The sequence below is a fragment of the Scyliorhinus torazame genome, chromosome 4, assembly GCF_047496885.1.
Source record: "Scyliorhinus torazame isolate Kashiwa2021f chromosome 4, sScyTor2.1, whole genome shotgun sequence".
Lineage (NCBI taxonomy): Eukaryota > Metazoa > Chordata > Chondrichthyes > Carcharhiniformes > Scyliorhinidae > Scyliorhinus > Scyliorhinus torazame.
This window is the reverse complement of record NC_092710.1, coordinates 253,135,142-253,159,482: the sequence shown is the minus strand read 5'-3', so window position 1 is coordinate 253,159,482 and position 24,341 is coordinate 253,135,142. Positions and strand designations below refer to the sequence as shown.

The window sequence follows — 24,341 nt, the reverse complement described above, 5'->3', positions numbered from 1 at the left end:
CGTGCAAGGGAGGGGGATGGGGGGTCCGTGCCGGGGTGGAGGTTGGGGTGGGTTCCGTGCCGGGGTGGAGGTTGGGGGGGGTCCGTGCCGGGGAGGGGGATGGGGGGGGGTCCGTGCCAGGGTGGAGGTTGGGGGGGGTCCGTGCCGGGGTGGAGGTTGGGGGGGGTCCGTGCCGGGGTGGAGGTTGGGGGGGTGTCCGTGCCGGGGTGGAGGTTGGGGGGTGGTCCGTGCCGGGGTGGAGGTTGGGGGGGGTCCGTGCTGGGGTGGTGGTTGGGGGGGTCCGTGCCGGGGTGGAGGTTGGGGGGGGGTCCGTGCCGGGGTGGAGGTTGGGGGGGGTCCGTGCCGGGGAGGGGAATGGGGGGTCCGTGCCGGGGTGGAGGTTGGGGGGGGTCCGTGCCAGGGTGGAGGTTGGGGGGGTCCGTGCCGGGGTGGAGGTTGGGGGAGGGGGTGGCCTTGCCAGGGTGGAGGTTGGGTGGGGTCCGTGCCGGGGAGGGTGATGGGGGGTCCGTGCCGGGGTGGAGGGGGGTCCGTGCCGGGGTGGAGGTTGCGGGGAGTCCGTGCCGGGGTGGAGGTTGGGGGGGGGCCCGTGCCGGGGAGGGGGATGGGAGGTCCGTACCGGGGTGGAGGTTGGGGGGGGGTCCGTGCAAGGGAGGGGGATGGGGGGTCCGTGCCGGGGTGGAGGTTGGGGTGGGTTCCGTGCCGGGGTGGAGGTTGGGGGGGTCCGTGCCGGGGAGGAGGTTGGGGGGGGATCCGTGCCGGGGTGGAGGTTGGGGGGGGTCCGTGCCGGGGTGGAGGTTGGGGGGGTTCCGTGCCGGGGTGGAGGTTGGGGGGGTGTCCGTGCCGGGGTGGAGGTTGGGAGGGGGGTCCGTGCCGGGGAGGGGGATGGGGTGTCCGTGCCGGGGTGGAGGTTGGGGGGGGGTCCGTACCGGGGTGGAGTTTGGGGGGGGTCCGTGCCGGGGTGGAGGTTGGGGGGGGTCCGTGCCGGGGAGGGGGATGGGGGGGGTCCGTGCCAGGGTGGAGGTTGGGGGGGGGTCCGTGCCGGGGTGGAGGTTGGGGGGGTCCGTGCCGGGGTGGAGGTTGGGGGGGGGTCCGTGCCGGGGTGGAGGTTGGGGGGTGGTCCGTGCCGGGGTGGAGGTTGGGGGGGGTCCGTGCCGGGGTGGTGGTTGGGGGGGTCCGTGCCGGGGTGGAGGTTGGGGGGGGGTCCGTGCCGGGGTGGAGGTTGGGGGGGGTCCGTGCCGGGGAGGGGAATGGGGGGTCCGTGCCGGGGTGGAGGTTGGGGGGGGTCCGTGCCAGGGTGGAGGTTGGGGGGGTCCGTGCCGGGGTGGAGGTTGGGGGAGGGGGGGGCCTTGCCAGGGTGGAGGTTGGGTGGGGTCCGTGCCGGGGAGGGTGATGGGGGGTCCGTGCCGGGGTGGAGGGGGGTCCGTGCCGGGGTGGAGGTTGGGGGGGGGGTCCGTGCCGGGGTGGAGGTTGGGGTGGGGTCCGTGCCGGGGAGTGGGATGCGAGGGCAAGTGAGTTGGTCCACCTGGCCAGGTGCCAGCCTCCAACAGTTGGACCCATGCGGTCCATGCCACCTGGCTGGGGGGAGGAGGGGATATGGGCAATGATGACATGTCGTCGTTCCCCTCCCCCCCACCAGGCCATCATGTTGTCCGATCATCCAGCGATGATGGCCGTCATGGCGGCAGCCGCTCCTGTCTATGTTGCCCTGGATGAGGAGGAGGAGGAGGAGCGTGCCAGAGAGGCGGCGCAGGCTGCTGCAGAGGGACAGGCGGCAGCCGCCCAGGCTGGAGGGACACCTGACCGACAGGACGAGGAGGGGGAGGAGGACGTCGCGGCCCCACGGCAACGGAGGCACCCGAGGGCGCCCCGTGTGTACCGGCCCCGGCAGTCATACCAGGACCTCACGGACCGGGAATGCAGGAGGAGACTCCGGATGAGGCGGGAAACCGTGGCACACATCTGCCACCTGCTGGCACACCTGTCACCGCGTGGCACTGGCGGGGGTCACCCTCTCCCCGTGTCCGTCAAGGTTACGGTGGCCCTGAACTTTTATGCAACGGGGTCATTCCAGGCACCGAGTGAGGACCTGTTCGGCATATCGCAGACATCGGTGCATCCGGGCAGTGACAGATGCCCTATATGCCAAGGCGCACCGCTACATCCGCTTCCCCGTGGACCGGGCCAGCCAAGGTGCCCGGGCCGTGGGCTTCTCTGCCGTGGCCGGGTTCCCCATGGTCCAGGGCGCGATCGATGGGATGCACGTCGCCGTGCGGCCACCTGCAGATAACAGGGTCGTGTTCACCAATAGGAAGGGGACCTATTCGATGAACATACAGGTGGTCTGCGACCACCGCATGATGATCCTGCACGTCTGCGCCCGTTACCCAGGCAGTGTACACAACTCATACGTGTTGTCGCGGTCATCCATCCCCGGCATGTACGAGGGACGCCATCCCCGGCTGAGGGGCTGGTTGCTGGGCGACAGGGGCTAGCCATTGCGATCGTGGCTGATGACGCCTATACGGAGGCCACGCAATGAGGCGGAGAACCGCTACAATGATGCCCATGTAGCGACAAGGGGAGTGATAGAGAGGTGCTTTGGCGTGCTGAAGATGCGTTTCAGGTGCCTGGACCTCTCTGGGGGCGCCCTCCAGTATCGGTCAGATAGGGTCGGCCGCATCATTGTGGTGTGCTGCGTCCTGCACAACATAGCCCAGCAGAGGGGCGATGTGCCGCAGGCAGAGGAGGGCGGACTGGAGGAGGAGCAGGAAGAGGCGCAGTCCTCCCCAGATGAGGGGGATGGGGGTAATGGTCAGGGCAGACGGGGTAGACACAGGCGGGTGGCTGTCCACTGTTACCGGCGGGCCCAGCTGGCACGGGACAGACTGATAGCCGCCCTCTTCACTGACTAGATGGGCGTGGGAATCGGGTAGTATGGCCACAGACCGCACACCATGGCAACAGCCGACCACCCACACCCCCCACCCATCCACCCACCCAGCACCCTCACCCCCCTCCCCAACCCCACCCACCCCACCCGCATGCACGCCACCCCCCCCCCCCCCCCCATTGCCGATCCACCTGCGGCACAATGGCCGGGCTCACACAGTTGCGGGTGGACGCGTGCCTATTGCAAGCCATGGAGGATGATGACAACCCGCCCTGCGGTGAGCTCCTGGCTCTACATCGTTGGACTATGTCTGACCCATGGCCACAGTACCACCATCCACCCGGACCATCCCTGCATGCAGCTGTGACAATGCAGCGCACGGTCCCGTCCTCTGCCCGGGGGGATGTTGATGGCGGCCCAGGGGGAACGGGGCAGACTCACTTGGGGCTGAGGTAAGACCACCCCTCACACACACACTTGCGCTCAACGTACATGACACCCCCGCACGCTTTGGACAGAGCACAAAGGCAGCTTCTGTAGGTGTAACATTGAATTTAATAACCAAAGGAGTTCATGCACGTGCCCTAGCCCCTAAAGCTCATCTGTGCCCTACACCCATGCCAACTTACTCAGTGTCTAATTGTTTGGCCTTACGGGCCCTTTGACTACGTCTACGTGGTTCCCCAGATGGTACAGCAGAACTGGAGGTGGACTCCTGTGATTCCTGCCCTCTGACACTGGATCCCTTTGGCAGCCGTTTCCTGGGGCGTCCTGGCCTAGATGGGCCAGGCTGCGGCCCGGGCGAGTGGGATGGCGAGCTGCCAGCCTGTCCTGCCCGTTGCCCACCCGATGCACCTGGGACGGAAGGGGGGGAGTCCGAGGTGTCGCGGTGTACCGGGACCTCCCCTACAGGGGGAGCCGGGACGGACCACACCACCTCCTCCTCCCTCGGGGTGCCCGATGGCCCCCAGGCCTCTACCTGGGTGGGGGATGCGAACGGACTGGCCATCCGACGCCCCCCCGACATCTGGCGCTGCCAGTCCTGGAGGCCCGTGCTGGTATCGACAGGGGTCTGCAGGTTTGCAGCCATGGAGCCCAGGGGGTTGGCAAACCCTGTCTGTGACAGTGCGACGCCGGCTCGCACATGGCCACTGGCGCCGATGCCCTCAGCGATGGCCTGCAGAGACTGGGCCATGGCCTGCTGAGACTGGGCCATGGCCTGCTGAGACTGGGCCATGGCCTGCAGAGACTGGGCTATGGCGTTGAGCGCCTCTGCCATCTGGCGCTGGCACTGGCTCATGGCCTCCTGTGAGAGGGCAGCCATTTCCTGGGCCACAGACGCCGCCTGCACAGAAAGCCCCAGGCCTCGCAAACCGTTCCCCATGTCTGACACCGTCGCACCCATTGCCTCCACCGCGGATGCCACCCGTGCGGTGTCAGCTTGGGTGGCACGCATGACCGGCACCACTCCCAGCTCCTGGACGCGGGTGGACTCCTCCACCTGCGACTGCAGCTGCCGCAAGCCGGCCGTCACCCTCTTCGCTCGTCTCCGGGTCGGTGGTTGCATCGGATCTATGGGTGGGTGTGGTAACTCCAGGAACCCGGGATCCATCTGGGCGGCAGATGTTCGCTTGGGCTGGGCTGCCCTCCGACCGCCCGGCCCCTCTGCTGCTCCTACCTCCACCTGCTGTACCGGGACGGCTGTGTTGTGCGCACTAGTGAGTGTACCAGACGCCTCATCACTAAAGTGCCCAACCGAGGTAAGTGTTTCTGCGATGGTGGAGGGTGTTGGTGACAGCAGTGGCATTGTGTCGTGCTCTTCGTCCCACTCTGAGTCCATGGCACTTTGGGGTGGGGGTTCGTCTCCACCCATCCACTCTGAGTCACTGTCCGGTATTTCGTCTTCCTGGGTAGTGCTGTCCCGGTTAGGGGTGTCCTGGGCAGTGCTGTCCCGGGTAGTGCTGTCCCGGGTAGTGTTGTCCTGGCTCGGATGTGACGGGGGCCTGCGGCTGCCCCCCTCGTCGCTGGGTGGTCGCTCCCGCACGTGACGGGGGTGTCGTCTCCCTGTTGCTCCAGGTCTCTCCGTCTCCCGTGGCCTCCGAGGGGCATCCTGCGGGCGTCGCATGCTGGAGGGTGCGGGTCTCTCCGTCTCCCGTGGTGTGCGAGGGGCATCCTGCGGGCGTCGCATGCTGGAGGGTGCGGGTCTCTCCGTCTCCCGTGGTGTGCGAGGGGCATCCTGCGGGCGTCGCATGCTGGAGGGTGCGGGTCTCTCCGTCTCCCGTGGTGTGCGAGGGGCATCCTGCGGGCGTCGCATGCTGGAGGGTCCGGGTCTCTCCATCTCCCGTGGCGTCCGAGGGACATCCTGTGGGCGGTCTGCATCTGCGGGGATGGGTGCCTGGACGTTTGGTCCTGCGATACACAATGAAGCATGCATGGTTAGACATCAGGTAGTGATCAGGTGATATGGGGGAGGGGGATATAGGGGAGGGGGGATATGGGGACGGGCTGTCGGTGGCTCACTTGCTACTACGCCCCCGACCTCTGCATCAGCAACCTCCCGGTCCTCAGGTCCGCCAGCCAGTTCCAGGGCCCTTTCCTCGTGTACGGTCAGTGGCCTCTCATCAGCGGGGCCTCCTCCAGTCCTCACATGCTCCCTATTGTTGTGTGCGCGCTTATCCTGTGGGGGGGGGGGTGGCAGGGGTAAAAGGCAACACTGTTAGGCAGGTATATGAATGCATGCCATCGGTTGCGCGTGCATTGCAAAGGTTAAGGTTAGGGCTGGATTCACTTGGGGATATGGGGGATATGGGGGAGGGAGGATATGGGGGATATGGGGGAGGGAGGATATGGGGGATATGGGGGAGGGGGGATATGGGGGATATGGGGGAGGGGGGATATGGGGGAGGGGGATATGGGGGAGGGGGATATGGGGGAGGGGGGAGATGGGGGAGATGGGGGAGGGGGGATATGGGGAGGGGGGATATGGGGGATATGGGGAGGGGGGATATGGGGAGGTATGGGGGAGGGGGGTATGAGGGAGGGGGGATATGAGGGATATGGGGAGGGGGGATATGGAGGAGGGGGATATGGGGAGGGGGGATACGGGGGATATGGGGAAGGGGGATATGGGGAGGGGGGATATGGGGGATATGGGGAGGGGGGATATGGGGGATATGGGGTAGGGGGGGATATGGGGAGGGGGATATGGGGGATATGGGGAGAGGGTGATATGGGGGAGGGGGATATGGGGGATATGGGGGAGAGGGGATATGGGGAGGGGGGATATGGGGGATATGGGGGAGGGGGGATATGAGGGAGGGGGGATATGGGGGAGGGGCGATATGGGGGAGGGGGGGATATGGGGGAAGGGGGATGTGGGGGAGGGGGGATATGGGGGATATGGGGGAGGGGGGATATGGGGAGGGGGGATATGGGGGAGGGGGGGATATGGGGGAGGCTCACCCTGCCTGCTCTGACGAGGTCGTTCACCTTCTTGTGGCACTGGGTGCCTGTCCGTGGTGTCAGGGGCGCAGCGGTGACGGCCTCTGCCACTTCCCTCCACAGACGCCAGCTGTGGCGTGGGGCAACTCTGCGGCCGTGCCCGGGATACAGGGCGTCCCACCTCTGCTCCACCGCGTCCAGGAGCGCCTCCACATCCCGTGACTCGAACCTCGGGGCTGAGCGGCGGCCAGCCATCCAGTCGGGTGTTGCGGTCGGGTGTTCCGGTCGGGTGGGGGGGAGCAGCGCGGCCTTATGAGCCGTCACGTCGTGCGGCGCGTATGACGCTGCACGGCGTGAACCACTGCGCAAGCGCGGATCCCGTTATGTCGCTGCTAGCCCATTTCGGGCCGGAGACCTTTGACCCATTTTTCCGACGTGACGCAAGTCGGATTTGCGCCGTTTTTTGCGCCGATCGGCGGACTTTCCGCCGATAACGTAGAATTTTGCCCCTAATCTCTCCGACTTTTCCTCTTAAGACAACCCACCCATTTCTGATACTAGTCTGGTAAACCTTAACTGAACTGCTTCTAACATGTTTACATCTTTACTTAAATAAGAAGACCAATACAGTACACAATACTACAGTGTGGTCTCATCAATGCCCTGTGTTCAAAACATAGTGACCCCACAACTGTAATTAATTCTGCTCACAATGAACAATAACATTCTAATAGCTTTCCTATGTACTTGCCTTATCTGCACACTAGTCTTTTGTGATTCATGCAACAGGAATCCCAGATTCCCTTACACCTTAGAGCTCTGCAATCTCTCACCATTTAGATAATAAACTTATTTTTTATTCTTGCTGGCAAAATGGGCAATTTCACATTTTCCCACTATATAGTCGTGACAGATTTTAGCCCACACTTATCTCATATATGTCCTATTCTAGCCTTTTTAGTACCTCTTCAGAATTTACTTTTATATTTTTATTATCTTTATTGTCACAAGTAGGCTTACATTAACACTGCAATGAAATTACTGCGAAAAGCCCCTAGTCACCACACTCCGGCGCCTGTTTGGGTACACGGAGGGAGAATTTAGAATGTCCAGATTACCTAACTGCACGTTTTTCAGGACTTGTGGGAGGAAACCGAAGCACCCGACGGAAACCTACGCAGACACGGGAGAACGTGCAGACGCTGCACAGATAGTGACCCAAGCTGGGAATTGAACCTCGGACCCTGGCACTGGGAAGCAACAGTGCTAAGCACCGTGTTGCCGTGCCTCTTTACCTTTTCCTACCTTTCTTAGTATCGTCAGCAAATTTAGCAGCCATACCTTCAGTCCCATCATCCAAGTCATTTATATAAATTGTAAAATGTCAAGGCCCCAGCTCTCACCCTGTGGCACACCGCTCCTCACATCTTGCCTACTAGAAAAAGATCAATTTATGCAAACTCTCTGTTTCCTGTTAGCTATCCAATCTTCAATCCATGCCAATATGTTACCCCTGCACCATGAACTTTTATTTTACACTATAACATTTGATGTGGCACCTTATCAAATGCCTTCTAGAAATCTAACTATCGTACATCCACTGAGTTCCTCTTTATCCACAGCTCATGTGTTTCCTTCAAAGAACTCCATAGAATTGGTGAAACATAATTTTCCTTTCACAAAACCAGGTTGACTGCCTAATTGCCTTGATTTGTTTTCCTCGTGCCCTGTTAGAAATCTTTAATAATAGTTTCTAATGTTTTCCCTATGACAGACGTTTGGCTAACTACTACCCGAAAGTTTCCGGTATTCTGTCTCCCCATTTTGAATCTTTCAATTTAATGGAAGCTTCCCCAAATCTAGGGAAATTTGGAGAATTCAAACCAATGCATCACCTATCTAATTATTCACTTCTTTCAAGACTTTAAAGTGAAGTCCATCTGGACCTGGGAACTTGTCAGCCGCTACGCTAAACAATTTTATTAATCCTTCAAAGCCCTACGTTCCATTACCAATTGTCCAGGTGCACTTCCTATAGTACGATGTACACTTTTAAAAACTCTTTTCTTATTTAAATGCCCATTGAAAGTCATATTGTCCACTTTTATGTTACTGGCTGGCTTTTTCTTGTACTCTAGGTTTCCCCTCCTTATCAATTTATTTTGGCACTCTTTGACATTCTTTCCAATCTTCTGACCTGCCCGTCATCATTATGCAAGTACTTAGTTTAACACTGTCTTTAACCTTTTTAGTTAATCGCAGATGATGGACCCTCCACTTGGCATTCAAATATCCTGATACAAAGTGCCTATGTTTCCATTTTTGGTAATTTGATTTGTTTATCACGGTAAAGGGCAGGATGGTAGCATTGTGGATAGCACAATTGCTTCACAGCTCCAGGGTCCCAGGTTCGATTCCAGCTTGGGTCACTGTCTGTGCGGAGTCTGCACATCCTCCCCGTGTGTGCGTGGGTTTCCTCCGGGTGCTCCGGTTTCCTCCCACAGTCCAAAGATGTGCAGGTTATGTGGATTGGCCATGATAAATTGCCCTTAGTGTCCAAAATTGCCCTTAGTGTTGGGTGAGGTTACTGGGTTATGGGGATAGGGTGGAGGTGTTAACCTTGGGTAGGGTGCTCTTTCCAAGAGCTGGTGCAGACTCGATGGGCCGAATGGCCTCCTTCTGCACTGTAAAGTCTATGATAATAACATTAGGAAATGAAACATGTTTCCCTTTTGGTCAGTGCAGCACACTCAGGATAGAAATAGCACAGATCAAATGTTGAGGAAAGTCTCCTCTACTTTGTTGCCACAATGTGACTTTGTTTAATCACAGAAGGGTATCTCCAACTGTATCAATATGATATTTCTATTTCACACACTTGACATCCTTATGACCTCTCTCAACCAGAGAGTCAATTTTGTGCTGTGGTGTGACACCAGCCAGGAACTGGATGAAGACTGCTTCAGGGTTTTGCGGTGACCACACCTGATAGCACTATGCTATGCACACCATATTTAATGAAGAATAATCTTGGAGGGAGTACAATGAAGGATTTCCAGATTTGGTTCCTGAGTGGAGGCGATTGTTCAGAACGATAGGCTATGAATATTGAGCTTTATTTTTTGAAGTTTCCAAGGATGAGAAGTATAATTGCTAACATATACAAGTACCTGAAGGGGTTTCCAGGGTAGACATTGGGAGGTTGTTTCCCCTAGCTGGGGAATCAAACATGTGGGGGCCCAGTCTCAGGATAAGGAACCATTCATTTAGGACTGAGGTATGGAGAAATTTCTTCACTCAGAGGGTTGCAAATCTTTGTAAATGTCTACGCTAAAGGGTTTTGGATGCCACATATTTGCATATATTTAAGGCTGAGAGAGATTTTTGTTCCCTCTGGGAATCAAAGGATACAGCAAGTAGGTGGGAATAATAGAACCTGTAGAATCATAGAATCCCTACAGTGCAGGGGGAGGGCATTCAGCCCATAAGGTCTGCACTGATCCTTCCAATAAGCACACTACCCATGCCCAGTTTAGGCAAAAGATTAGCCATGATTGTATTAAATATCAGGATAGACTCGTCGAACCATGGTCTTCTCCTGCTCCAATTTCTGATGCCAAAATTAATTTTAGATTTAACTTATCATGATGGTAAAGGAAACCTTTGCATCTTCTGAATTCAGCCTTGGTTAGAGTTGAAGCCAGAGACTTGAATTTAAAGGGACAGTGTGTTAACCAGTTCCTCCATTCCATCCCAAATCAATAACATATTGGAGCAATATAATGCCACATCATCGCTCTTCAGTCTTAAAAATAAAATCAATTTTCAGTAGAGAAAATGATAACTGAAATGCCAATTTTTTAAAACATCTGCTAAGTTACGGAGGCTGGAGCGTTCTGATGATATGTAAAATGCTGCATCCTCATTCTCATGCATCTCTACAGCAATGTGTTTTTAAATGAAACCTGTTGGAAATAAATCTGTGCCTATTATGCAATATGAGCTATCCATGTATGTGAAAGTAGCCGCCCCCCAAAAAATGCAAAATACAATCCAAAGTTAACAGCAGCAGAATGTCATTTGATAGATCCTGGCATCTTAGCATTACAGAGCAACGACAATATAAAGCTACAGTGCTTTTAGAAACTGATTGATTTAAAAGCTGAAGGAACATACGAACATACAAATTCAGAGCAGCTGGAGGCCACTCAGCCCCTCCTGCCTGTTCACCCATTCAATAAGATCATGGCTCATCTGATTACAACCGCAGCTCCACACTCCTGCCAACCCTCGGTAACCTTTCACTCCCTTGCTTATCATCAATTTGTCGAGCTCTGCCTTAAAAATATTCAAAAATATTTCCTCTGACTGTTATTTGTTCATCACATCATTGACATCAAAAGGAAATTGATCTGTTATTTCAAATAAATTATGACAACATCCAGAAGTCTCTATGTATGATTTCACTGGAAATAACAATCAGAGGTATCTTTGCAGCATCATTTTGACATTATTAATAGACTCACTCCAGAGAAATCTTACCCCGTCCTTGTATTAAACAAATATGTATTTTTGTTTCAAAAGAAAATGTCAAAAAAGTGACAATAATTTCATTTCTATAAATTAAATTACATCACTTATAAATATCTCACAATTTTGTGTGGAACATATTAGACGCACCAGATTATATTAGTAAAGTTGACTAAGTGTGACTGCAATGTCGAAGCAGTCCAGCTAATTAGGGAGGGAAAACGTCATTTTGAAAAAAGATAGAATTCGACTCTTTGGTTAAATATTCCCATGCAAATAAAGAATTCCAAAATTCGAAGCTAAGATGGCAGGAAACATTTTATTTTATATTTTAATGTATTCCTTTTCATCTTCAGCTTTAAAGTAATGAATATTGAATTGATATTTAATTTCTCTTAACTAATTATAGTCTTTCTTATAAATTCTGACGTTTGTTAAAACTAGATAATCTACCCAGTGGTTCTAATCTCTTTGGGGGAATTTTTTTTTCTGGTCTCAAAGTTAAACAGTGTCATAAACAAATTAATTTTTAAAGCATTTATGAGCAAATGTACTTGCTAGAAAATTCTTCCTCTTATGTATTTTCCATTCAGTGTAATTAACTTATTTAGAGAAAGGTTTCCATTAGTATTGTTCCTGATATTCTACGCACATACATGCACATGTATGTGCGCACACACAAACACAAACCCATATACACAACAGGCCACTCAGGTATAACTTATTAAAAATTACAATCATTTTGTTTAAAAATGTAACCTTTTCTAGGTACCTGAATATAATTTTAAAAATACACGTGGCACTTATTTATAAATGGGATTGCAATGGTGTTACTTTGATTATCACAAATATCACTGTTAACATTTCCTTCATTTTGGCAGTGTTTGCTTGCTCTCACATACATCAAACTATGGTATGATGCCTTTGTAAATGAAGAATCCAGTTAACTTATTGCCAAGGCTATTTTGTTTTAATGTGAATGAAATTTGCAATTTAACCTGCTTCTTAAAATATTATTTTTGGGGTAAATCTGGGCCACGTGCATTACTTTACAAACTTGTTGAATGAAAAATGAATGAAGAAAACAAACTTCTGTATTAATGCTAATTAAGGCTAATACGAACAAATCTTCCACATGTTACCCCTAAAGCCTGGGTATTCAAACACATTTCAACACATTGAGAAAACTGATATGTGCATCAAACTGTTGCCACATTTAGGTCCAGATACTTTGAGAAAATTATTGTGATTCATCCTCATCTAATGATTGGAATGTTGTACTCAATGGGAATTGAAAGTAAGGCAAATATTTTTTATCATCAAGACTGCAAAGCATTTGGAAATGCATTACCATATTTAATAACTTGCAAATCAAAAATTTTAATTATAGTTGTTGTTTTCTTAATTGTTAGCTTCTTGCATTGTTGAATAAAAGGGATAACTCCTTGAATTGCACGTCTCCCTGTCAAATACTAGGAAGACAGACCATAACATGCAACACTTACACATGAGGTAAATTCACATTCCTTCTTCTGAAGTGATTTGTAGAATGAAGCAACACATAAAATAAAACTGCTTTTTGAAGACTGTATTCAAAATCTTTAAATTTGAAAAGAAATTACATACAATATGAAATAAAAAAGATAGAAAACATTGGCGAATGTTTGTTGGTAAAAGTGAAATTATACTTTGTAAATCAAACCAGATGTGGGCTCTTCCTTTAAAAGGGACAAACACAGAACAAAATGAAAAGGAAAATAAAGTACTTTGGGTCTAACAAGTGTTGTTGAATTATAAATGGTACGAGTTTGAAATTAGATTTGATCTGGCATTATTCCATGACTAGGCGTAAAATCCATGCTTGGAATGATTTCACAAGCCAGACACTCATAAAGTGCAGAGTAGCAAGCAGGGTTCAACTCATATTAATTCCAAAACTGTTTTGATTCAAAGTAGTTTGTATATTATGTTGCCAAGAGCAATCGAAAAGTGCTATTGCCGGCAGTCTGGTCTTTTTTGCATGGCCCAGGGGCTATAGTAGTGTTTAAGCTGCTGAATTTGCCTGGGGCAGCAAGCCTGAATGATCACAAGGCGAATCAGGAGCTTTTTTAGGAATTTGCCATCAAGATTTAAAAAGAACACATGGACCAAATGTCACTTTGTTACCCCTATAGCAAAAATATTGGAGTATAGACCACCTAACATCCCTTATGGCTGCACAATAGCAATATGCCTTCAAAATACGCCTGCTGTCAAGTTTAATTTCTGAAATTTTAAACAAAAGCACCTTTCTTAATTAAAGATCCAATCTTAAGCCTGATCAGTTAGGGTTTTAGAAAGTTGAGATGAATTGTTAGTACCAAGGATGATCAGAAAGGATGCGACTTCAGTAAATAGGAGATGGTTTTCTTTTGAAAGCAGAAGATCTGAATATTCATCTAAGTGAAGCACCAGTCCGTATGAACAACATTAATATGATCTCTACTGAATTTGGTACTCAAAAATATTAGCATATCAAAGCAGATGCCCCAGGCAAGAGAAGCTATCGATACTGGGGCACTATGCAATGTAAAGATTATTGGTTCTGATGGTTGGGAGAGTGCGGCTTCAGGCTAAACACTGCACACCATTAACTGAAAGGGATAGCAGAGGGATTTCAGCATCAGTGCTATACCACAATAATACCAAGTCTTTACTTTTAAAATATAGATTTGGAATAAGTGTAAAAGTTTATTTTCAAAATTACACTGTGGAAAAGTAACAACTCAAATAAAATAAGCCTGGAGAACTATCAATTCAACATTTCTTCAATAGAGGCTAACCTAAGATATGCACTTCCAAGATGGAGAAATGATTCTTTTTGAACCTTATGGCTTTATGCACTAAGTCTATGTCTAATAACTGGGGACAGGTGTCCGAAAGTAAGTGAACAGAAGTAAGACAGTGTCTTGAGGAAAAGATTTCAGTTTGTCTTAATGTATTAACTCAAGTATCATATTTCCCATTCAAATTTATTCAATGGAACTTTGACAGAAGCCAGTGATTTTATTTTCACAGTCAGCTGGATGTCTGATAGCTGTAGATGCTCATTGTTATTTCAAAAGGTCTTTAATCCAAATAATTGGGAAGCCCACACATTTGGATTCTACATTAGCTGAAGACCTTTAAACATGATAATGATTTTCTCACATTATATCCATATGGAAGGTGCACTTGTACTCTGCATGGAAACACACACTCAAGTTAACCGAAGTTAACTTAAGTTCAGGTATACAATTGCCATGACTTAGATACTCCCAAACTCTGTTACATAGAAACATAGAAAATAGGAGCAGGAAGAGGCCGTTTGGCTATTTGAGCCTACATTGCTATTCATTATGATCATGGCTGATCATCCAACTCAATCGCCTAAACCCACTTTCCACCCATATCCTTTGATCCCCTTTGCCCCAAGTGCTATATCCAACTGTTTCTTGCAAGCATACAATTTTTGGCCCCAACTACTTCCTGTTGTAATGAATTCCACAAATTCACCACTCTCTGGGTGAAGGAATTTGGGGTGTTAGGGTGTTGAGTTGGCTGAGATTGGATTCCTCTGTCCATGTTTTAGTTACGAACTTCATGCGTGGGCCATTTGCATGGCCAGCAATAATGAGGGTTGGAGGAAGATCATTTGGAGATGTGTCTTATGTAACACAAGCTTAACTTGCATTGGAATTTTATGTTATTGATAAGACCCTAGGACAATAAGACCCTAAGACATTGGAACAGAATTAGGCCATCAGGCCCATCGAGTCTGCTCCGCCATTCAATCATGGCTGATATGTATCTCATCTCCATTCTCCTGCCTACTCCCCATAACCATTATCCCCTTATTAATCAAGAACCTATCTATCTCTATCTTAAAGACACTCAGTGACTTGGCCTCCACAGCCTTCTGCGGCAAAGAGTTCCACAGATTCACCACCCTCTGGCTGAAGAAATTCCTCATCTCTGTTTTAAAGGATCGCCTCTATTATTGGAAAAATCCTCCCCAAGTTCACTCTATCTAGGCCTCTCTGTATTCTGTAAGTTTCAATGGGATACTCCCTCATCCTTCTAAACTCCCTCAAGTAGAGACCCAGAGTCCTCAAAAGCTCATCATATGACAAATCCTTCATTCTGGGGATTATTCTTGTGAACCTCTTCTGGACCCTCTCCAAGGCCAGCACATGCTTCCTTAGACATGGGCACAAAGCTGCTCACAATATTCCAAATGGGGTCTGACCAAGCCTTATACAGCCTCAACAGTTGATACCTGCCCTTGTATTCCAGCCCTCTCAACATAAATGCTAACATTGCATTTGCCTTCCTATCTGTTGACTGAACCTGCATGTTAACCTTAAGAGAATCCTGAACTAGAACTCCTAAGCCTTTTATGCTTCTGATTTATGAAGCTTTTTCCCATTTCGAAATAGTCTATGCCTCCATTCTTCCTAGCAATGTGTTCAACTTCACACTTCTTTTACATTGTATCCATCTGCCACATCTTTGCCCACTATGGTAGGCTGTCCAGGTCCTTCTGCAGCCGCTCTGCTTCCTCAACACAACCTGTCCCTCTACATATCTTTGTATCATCTGCAAGCCTAGCAACAATGCCCTCAGTTCCTTCTTCCAGATCATTCCTTTATATCGTGAATAACTGTGGTACCAACACTGACCACTGTGGAACATCACTGGTCACTGGCTGCCATCCTGAAAAGGACCTCTTTATCCCCACTCTTTGCTTTTGCCAGTCAACCAATCCTCTATTCATGCAAGTACCTTTCCTCTAACACCACGGGCTCTTATCTTATTTAGCAATATCCTGTCCATCACCTTGTCAAAGACCTTCTGGAAATACAAATAGATCATGCCCACTGGTTGTCCTTTGTCTAACTTCCTGGTCACTGCCTCAAATATTCTTACAGATTTATCCGATGAATCCGAATGACTCACGAGAAGGGAAGGTTTAAAATATACTTCACCCCTCCTCGGCATAGTCCCAAAGAATTGTATTCAAACTAAAGTTGGCATTTACCACAACTCCCAGGAACAAATGTGGGTAAACATTGGAATTGATGCCTCTTGCATTTTTCAATCAATACCTTCATTCTTTTTGCATGAGACACAGTGGAGCAATACTTAACCCAGTGATGAACCAATTACCTTATCTCATTGGATAATTCATTGCAAGGCATGGCTGCCAAGAAGCACAACCATTCTTTCAAAAGTACACGGGACACATTTCCAATGCCATTCTTTGTGATGATGTGGAGATGCCGGCGTTGGACTGGGGTGAGCACAGTAAGAAGTCTTACAACACCAGGTTAAAGTCCAACAGGTTTGTTTCGAATCACTAGCTTTTGGAGCGCTGCTCCATTCACCTGAGGAAGGAGCAGCACTCCGAAAGCTAGTGATTCGAAACAAACCTGTTGGACTTTAACCTGGTGTTGTAAGACTTCTTACCATTTTTTGTGATGCCATCAAATATAGCACTGATGAAAAGAACTTGAATTTATATAGCACCTTTTATGATCTCCTTTTAGGATTCCCCAAAGCCCCTTACAACCAATGAACATCTTTTGAAGTATAATCACTGTCGTAATGCAGGAAATATGACAGAAAATTTGCAGGTCCCAGCATCTAACAAACAACAATAAGCTAATTACTCAATCGTCTCTTTTAATGATGCTGGTTGAGGGATAAATATTCACTATGACATTCGTGAGCAATCCCCTGCTCGTTTCTGTATCCTGCCTTGGGAATGTTATCACCCACTCGAGGGGAGATATGAGGTTTAAGGCACCACTTTTGTGAGAAATAGTCACTCAGTCTCCTTTCTACATTTATGTGAGCCTTGGATCAGGAATACACATGCTGCGTAAAATCCAGACTTGACCACGTAGTCCCATAGCTTGCAGTGCTCTTAATGTGTTGCAAGAGACGCTAGGTCAAATTCATTTCAAACATCGATGAGCGCAGCATATGTGGATTTTGTAAGATCATGCGACCATAAGACATGAGCAGAATTAGGCCATTCGGCCCATCGAGTCTGCTACGCCGTTCAGTCATGGCTGACATGTTTCTCATTTTACATAGATGTGGTTTCTTTCACGGACATAGACAATGCCACAGCCTGCCCCATACATCTTTCATGAGAATAAGCTCCATCCTGCTTCTTTATGGTTGCAGAGTGGACTTTCAACACTTCCAATTGTTGACCCAAAAAAAGAATCTTGTGAGGCACTGATGTCGGCAAGGCACCTGTGTGATTTTCGGTTTCAGAAGGTTATGTCTTTTGTGGATAGAAAGAACACCAGTTGTGCTCTGGGGCACCAGAGTGGATAGGTGCTTCAAACAGAATCATATTCCCCAGTCTCAGAAAGGCAAATCCAAAGGGAGTCAGCGATTCCTGGCATTGATGTGTGAGATCATTAGCATTCTCCCTTCCTCTTAAAGCAGCTTTTAGAAATTCAAGATAAATATCATCCAGATTTGACGGCCTTTAAGGAACTATTACTTATTTATTGTCATACAACATAGTCCAATAGCCCAAAGAAAGACAGCAAAAGATTACTCTGCTCGATCGCAAACAAAACTACTAAGGTTGACTAACAACTCCCTGGCTAACATCATAACAGTCCTCATGGAAATATTAAAAGGATAAGAATTCAAGATTCGCGGCGCCTATTCTGAATATTATATGGGATGTTTCAGCTGAGATAAACACGAGGCTAACAGGAACACAGTTAAGGTAGGGACTTTTAGAATTCATAGGCGGTTTGAATTCACATTTTGTGGTTCGGGACTCTAAGCAAAATCAGCGTCCCGCCGATTTCTGTGTTTTTGTTTAGTACACTGGATATAAGATTATTCCAAATTTCAATTAAAAAAATACGGATCATTAGCCAATACAACGCAACATTTTCACCGGAAAATATATGATGGTTTGAAAGGTGCTTGAGGTGAATAAGGATTAAAGCGAAGGGAGCTGTTTTCAGCACCAACTGATATTCTTTTGTTCGGGCCCTATTTCTGAATATATTGAGACAACATTACTATAAATCAGTATAAATTATACGAACAATTTTTAGAATAATGGCATTTAATTTGCACAAGTCACGAATAGCCACTTCAGCCGTGAAATACCAGAAAAGCTAATGAGGTACTTGCAAAAATGGCCATTACAATGAAAAGCGATGCGCCAAATGTGTACAAAACGAAGTATTCCTTATTATCGGTAGTGTTAATAATAGGTGTAATCAATAATGATTATTTCATGTATTGTTAAGATCTTACAATTTCATATTACATTGCATATTACATGAGAAGGTATTTTGCAACTAAATATTAATCATCTAAACATGTTTTCTCTACTTCATTGGACGATTTTTAAAACAAGAAGTCATTTGTAGATTCAAACTATTTTAAAAGCACTATGACAAGAGTTCTTCTCTGGACAACGTGTTAGAAACTTCTCAAGGTCAGCAAACCTTCAAACTTTCATATTGAAAGGCTCAATACTAAATTCAAATTGCCAGTTCCATGGCGAGTATAATTCCACTAACTTGCACACAGATTTCATGACGTTTCTAAGTACCGCAATTGTCTTTTTTTTAAATACTTGGGGATTGCAAATCTTTTTTTATAAGGCTCCTCCAAGTAACTTAGATGCAATCTACAATTTTGGGAAATCCGTCACGGTTAAGGTTTCCATGCTGAATTCTTTCAAAATATTGCAATAATGAAAATGAAAAGTCTTGCTATTCTGGGATTTTTAATATTTCCTGTTTTAATTAGTAAACCAAATATATCTTAATTTAAATTCATGTTATTTTTTCTCAACTCGTTTTTAACAGGACATCCCTCCACATCACCAAGCGTAGGACACGTGGAAAGCCAATTTCTGTCACATTCGCAGTTAGGCTTTGGGACTGAGACATGCACATCTCGGTAACATTATCTGCTGCCTCACGATGGTAGAAAGAGCAGAATGTGCTCTGAAAGTTTAATTCATTCCGTTGTACAGCAGCAACAATCAACTTAATTTTAGACCATTTGCTCCTCACTTGACCCTTTTTTGGGGTCTTTTTCTATAAGTAGGTACTATCTCACAACTCCAGTTGTTTGAAGAAATGTACCAGCACTAAATGCCAGGTGATGTCAGTGATGTTCCCAACTGGGTTACAGAGCATTCAACATCAGCCGAGTGAATTTGAAAGCAAAACACATCCTTCTGCAGACCAAAAAAAAAAGGGTCGCTTGCCAGTTCTGCAACAACCTCCAGTTGCTCTTCAAATTACGGCTAATCAGATATTTAGCATTATAACATTGTTGGTTCCGGTCTGATTTCCAAGAGTCTGGGCAATCCTTCCGCAACAGCAGAACAGATCAAGATCTCAGAGCGTATATTTGTGTTTTTTGCTGTTCTCTCTACTCCCTGTGACAACCGGCTGGCTACCCATGCCACTTCAGGGCTGATAAAAGGTAGTGCGGTTTGCATCCGCATGAAAGGCCGGCTCACTTCTGGGGGAAAGCACTTATGCCATCGCTATCTTGTCATACACCAAAGAAACATTGAGACAGATGACTTACCTCTCCGTATTACACCACCTTGACCGTTTAAAACTAATCCACACTGTGCCTCTACCGAGTTCTACAAATGAAAACACAAAAGACGCGATAAGGAAGCTGCTATTAAAACAAATGAACCGTCTACCATTTCATCAAAAGATCGCCGACAAGGTTTAATGTTGCCAGGCGCTCACCTCTCCTTTCTGGGTCGGTTTTCATAATCTCATCTTTTTTTTTTCTCCAACCAAAATCTATTTTTCTGCCCCCCACTTTGGTCTTTTGCATACCCATATATTGCACAAACATCTGGCCTGGACGTGATTATAGAAGATTCTACGTTTAATTATATATCTCATTAACCAGGAAAACTTACTGGTAAATATACTTTTATGAAAAATAGACAGCATTGCTACATCTAGTTCTTGCCAGGCCGCCTGTTTAGCAAAATGCACAATCTTCGGTCGAATCCTTCAGCCAAATGAAGCATTTTAATTCGGTGAAATACTCTCCCCTTCACCAAAAGTACAATTAATTCAGGGACATTAACAGGCAGATCACAGCTAAATCCATAAATCCACGGAAGCTTGAACTGGTTTTACGGTTTGGGGGCTGGAATTACTATTTATATATTAATGATAAACATTTATTTTGTTTACGCACGGATTTCCAATTTCTCTAAAAATAAAGCTCCTTGGCCTGTCTAATCCATGGAGAAGTTTGAAAAGAATTCTGAGGGAGGTGTCGCATACTAAAGACCGCTCGAATTTGCCTTGCTGCGGTTTTTCCTTCTCTCCTGTTTCAGCTCGATTGACGCGCTCGTGTAAACCTTTAGAAACTCACAGCTCTTTTTTTCCTTATGTTCTGGGGTTAAAGTGATTATAAAATCAATATAAAAAAAACTCCTGGATCAAGCATAAATTAAACTCGTGACGGGGAAAAGGTGTGACAGTTTCTTTTGTTCGCCAGAACAAATCTTTTTAGGGAGCTCAAAGATACGTCCACTGCCGAAAGAGCGTTTGCATCTGTTCAACTGTTTAAGCAGTCAATTTGAGTTCAACAAATTGGCGAGGATGCGAGCAGAAAACTGGAAGCCGGCGTTTTCTGCGGATGGGCCGGCAGTAGGACTGCAGGAACAGAACTGAGTTGTTTTTAACCACAGAATTCACACAACAACCAAAACTTAGGCGGATAACAGACATGTCCGTTTGCGATAAGCCTTTCACTCGGCTCTCTCTTTTATTTTACACATGTCCCTTTCTTTTTTTAAAGAAAGGGAACAACTCCTCTGGTCAGATGACGTTGCATAAGTAAATAGCTGGGTGACATAAAGTCGAAAATTGGATAAACTACGGTGCTCGCGCGCATTGCATTTTCTTATTGTTTCCCGCTTGCAAATTCCCTAATCCTTTCTTTAACAAAAAAACACCACGCTTTGTGTGCAGAAAAAGAGCCAAAAATGTACACGTATAAAATTCAGCACCAGACGTGCTGAGTAAAGGGGGGGGGGGACTAAATAAAGGGGGTTTAGTTGAACAGAATGCCTTGCATTGAATTAAGGTTTTCCAAGCCCCAATTTGAGAACTTCTCTCTAATGGGAACCACAACTCGATCCTCTGGTTTTCGGTCTGATATTCTGCTGTTTCATTTATTGCCCTAGCTTTGATAAACTAACGGAGAAAGTCACGTTTTACGTGCATTAATCGTCTTAATGTCCTTCCTGATGCAGGAGATAAGTTTTTTTTAAATATCGTGTGCGCTGAATATACAGTGTCTGAGAGGGAAATGCACAGAACACTTCAGCGGGCGTGGTATCTTCGGAAAGCCTTGTTCAAAGTCTTACTTTACTGTACTGGTCATTAAAAATAATGAGGAACATCAGCCCTGCAGGCGGGAAACAAGAAATCTAAGCGGAATTTAACGTGAGTATAATGTTCGAATGTTACCCATTAGAAATACAATTTTTAAAAAGCGAGAATGATGTGAATTGCAGCTTGTTTGTGGGGTTCAGTATTTTGAAAGCAAACCTGTCCCAAAATACAGACTCCGAAATTAGGTGGAAAAAAGTACTTTTTTTTAGAATGAAGGGGTTGATTTAATTATTTCGTGAAATAAACATTTCTCAAAACCCGATCCTTCATCTTCGCTTTATTTTGAAACCACGCTGGAGCGCGTTTACTTTTGTTTCCCTCGACCATTTCAATGTCACTTCCTTATTTGCTTTCTATTCATGCAGTTAGATTCGGAAAGTTCCTGGGAGGAGTTGGAGGACACGTTACACAGCAAGGAATGTCCATCGAGCAGCTAGTATATTTTATTTGTAAGTAATAGGTAAAATGTAAAATAGACGAGCTGAATATTCATGGCAGGCGCAGAGGGCAGCTACACTTCAGGATTGTGTTTTTAAGAAACTTTGGAGCAGCTGATATTAAAGAATGACAAAACGAAAGGCCATAATAACGGCTATATAATTATGTTCGCCACACTGCCGTTCTTACTTATTACGGTTCTGTTTGTATTGTCCACCATTGGAAGTCAATGGCGCTAAGTGACTAATTCCATGGTAGAGAAACCACGGTTGTTTATGGGGTATCAGAAATGAACTTTTTAAAGTTATAATATTATCTTTTGTTCAGAGTTTGGACAGCGATACAGGAAATGTATCAACACCAATGAGATGGCGTTGTGCATTGTGCCGGTCAGTTCCATTGGTTGTGAGTTGCTTTAGCTTGACTGCCGCAATCTTTGTCTGCTCTGCTCCTTTCTGGACTAGCGAGAGCAGACAAAGACCACCGGCTAGTTCATTTCTTGGGGGAGAGGGTGGGAATATAAAGCGGACCCAAAATCGACAGGATTTGAAAATTGAAGCCGCGAGGAAGAACAACGAATCCATATTTTCTTATTGGGCATTTTGGAACCGCTCGATCATTAGTATTAATTCTAATTTTACCTGCATGTCATCAGATCCTGGAGGCTGTAGCCCTAGATTTGGACCTGGTAGAAGTCTCTGTTCTGGGAGCATGCTATATTGGGAGCCATGGCTCATGAGAGACAGGTCATGCCGGCGGTAAGCTTCCAGACAGCCCAGCTCTCGCCTCTGCTCATCCAGGCACGAGGATTTGAGAGTGCGGGCATTGTGAAGATTGATAAAATCTGCAGGCTCTCCATGGTGGATCTGTTGGTAATATTGTTGGGTGTGGTGCAGGCTATTCAATGAGTAGGCATCTGGGTTGACTGCCGGGTGGCTGTGCTGGAACTCATAGTGGAAGGACTGGTGGTGGAGAGGGGTGTACTGATGGTTGGAGGAAAAATAAGGTGAAGTAAAATCGCTTCCATTCGCCGAGTACGTTAAAGGGGATGAGGATGAATAGGCGACTGTAGAGTTTGCCACTGATTCCAGACATCCCAGCTGCATCAGGCGATAGCTGTTTGATCCATCGTGACGTATCTGAGAAAAAGAAAAGAATAGAAAACAAATCTGGTTTGACATTTCCTATACCTTCCAGGTACAAAAATGCGATCGCTCCACCCAATCGCTCAAACACTATAAAGCCTTCGAGAAACTGCAACCGCAAACGTCTTAAACCTATCCATTACCAAAGAAAAACGTTCAAATCCCTTCAAACAACACACGGCGCTTTATCGAAATCTGGCTCCTTAACTTTCCATCTTTTTTTAGGGAAAAGATTTTTTTTCCCATTCTGGCAACTGTTGCCTTGTAACGAATGTCACTGGCGACAGATGTCATAACGAATAAATGTGTTCTTAAAGCCAGGAAAGGTAACTTTTAATTGATCACAACAGCTTCAGAAATGTAATAAAAACAATATATCGTCAGCGTAATCAAAATACCTCGGGATCATGGATCAGACCCGGGAACGTTGTTGACATGTTCAATCCAAAGAGAGGTTTCAGTGCGAGCAGGTTCAGAAAAAGACACTCAAGTTGCCCCCAAAATGATATTCTCTTGCTACACCCCAGAAAATTCCGTCTATTCCAGGCGAAATAACGGTTCCTCTGCACAAAAGCAACTGCCTGTATCACATTTTGTACTTGTCGGGTTTTTTTTTCTTAACTGATGGCGTAGGTCCCTTGGTAATATATAAGTTTTGAAAATTAAGCATCAGCATTGAACTGGGAAGACAATAGACAGAAGCGCTGCATCCCTGGAGACGCGGAATAAATATAGTATCTTCTCCTCATCACAGCCGAGCTGGCTCTAAGTTGTTTAATTGTACAGGGGAGTTTTTCGTCCTTTTCTCCGGTAACGGTGGATTTGCGATACCCAATCTTGTCAGCCTTTATTGCAATTTTCGAAGGCATCAGGCGAGGAGTGATATTTTTTGTCGGATCTATAGCATCATGCCTGCTTAAAGTAAGTAAAGATTTCACCCGCGATAGCCAAATACAAAACCTGGCATTATTGAATGGGCATTATTCTGAAAAGTGATGTGGCTACAATGATTTTGGAACGAAAACGCCCAGTTTTGTTAGCGATGCGGACGAATGTGGCATATCCAGAATTATCTCACTACATAATGGCTTCACTACATAATGGCTCCGATATATTTGACATTTTAAAGAAACACTTGATAGTTTTGTGTTCAAACAAAACTCTGCGATTATTAGCTTTAAAGCAAGAAATACACGTTTAAAAAAAATAAACCAAGAAAAACATTTATACCAGGTCAAAACCGGGAGTGTTGCATATATTTAACTTTGTTGATTTTGATTGGTTTTCTCATATGGCAGTGGATAGGAAATATATTATTACTCATGATTTAAACCTCGCCTAGGGTTCTTATTAACATGGGTATTTCATATTTATCTCAAGTTTTATCATCTTTAACACGTCCTGCAATTTTAATTCAATTCACCGATTTTCGTT

At 47.0% G+C, this 24,341-nt stretch overlaps 1 protein-coding gene across 1 annotated transcript in view; it reads right to left on the bottom strand.

The window, feature by feature from the left end:
- The window catches only part of tfap2d (transcription factor AP-2 delta (activating enhancer binding protein 2 delta)), a 120,813-nt gene extending 97,356 nt beyond the window's left edge, over positions 1-23,457 (bottom strand). The window contains exons 1-3 of the mRNA XM_072499646.1: positions 23,306-23,457; positions 22,404-22,901; positions 19,478-19,538 (exon numbers count right to left, since the gene is read on the bottom strand). Coding sequence (XP_072355747.1) covers positions 19,478-19,538; positions 22,404-22,901; positions 23,306-23,344 — 598 coding nt within the window. The 5' untranslated portion in view covers positions 23,345-23,457. The remainder of the gene's footprint in view (positions 1-19,477; positions 19,539-22,403; positions 22,902-23,305) is intronic.
- Positions 23,458-24,341: the final 884 nt, after the last annotated feature.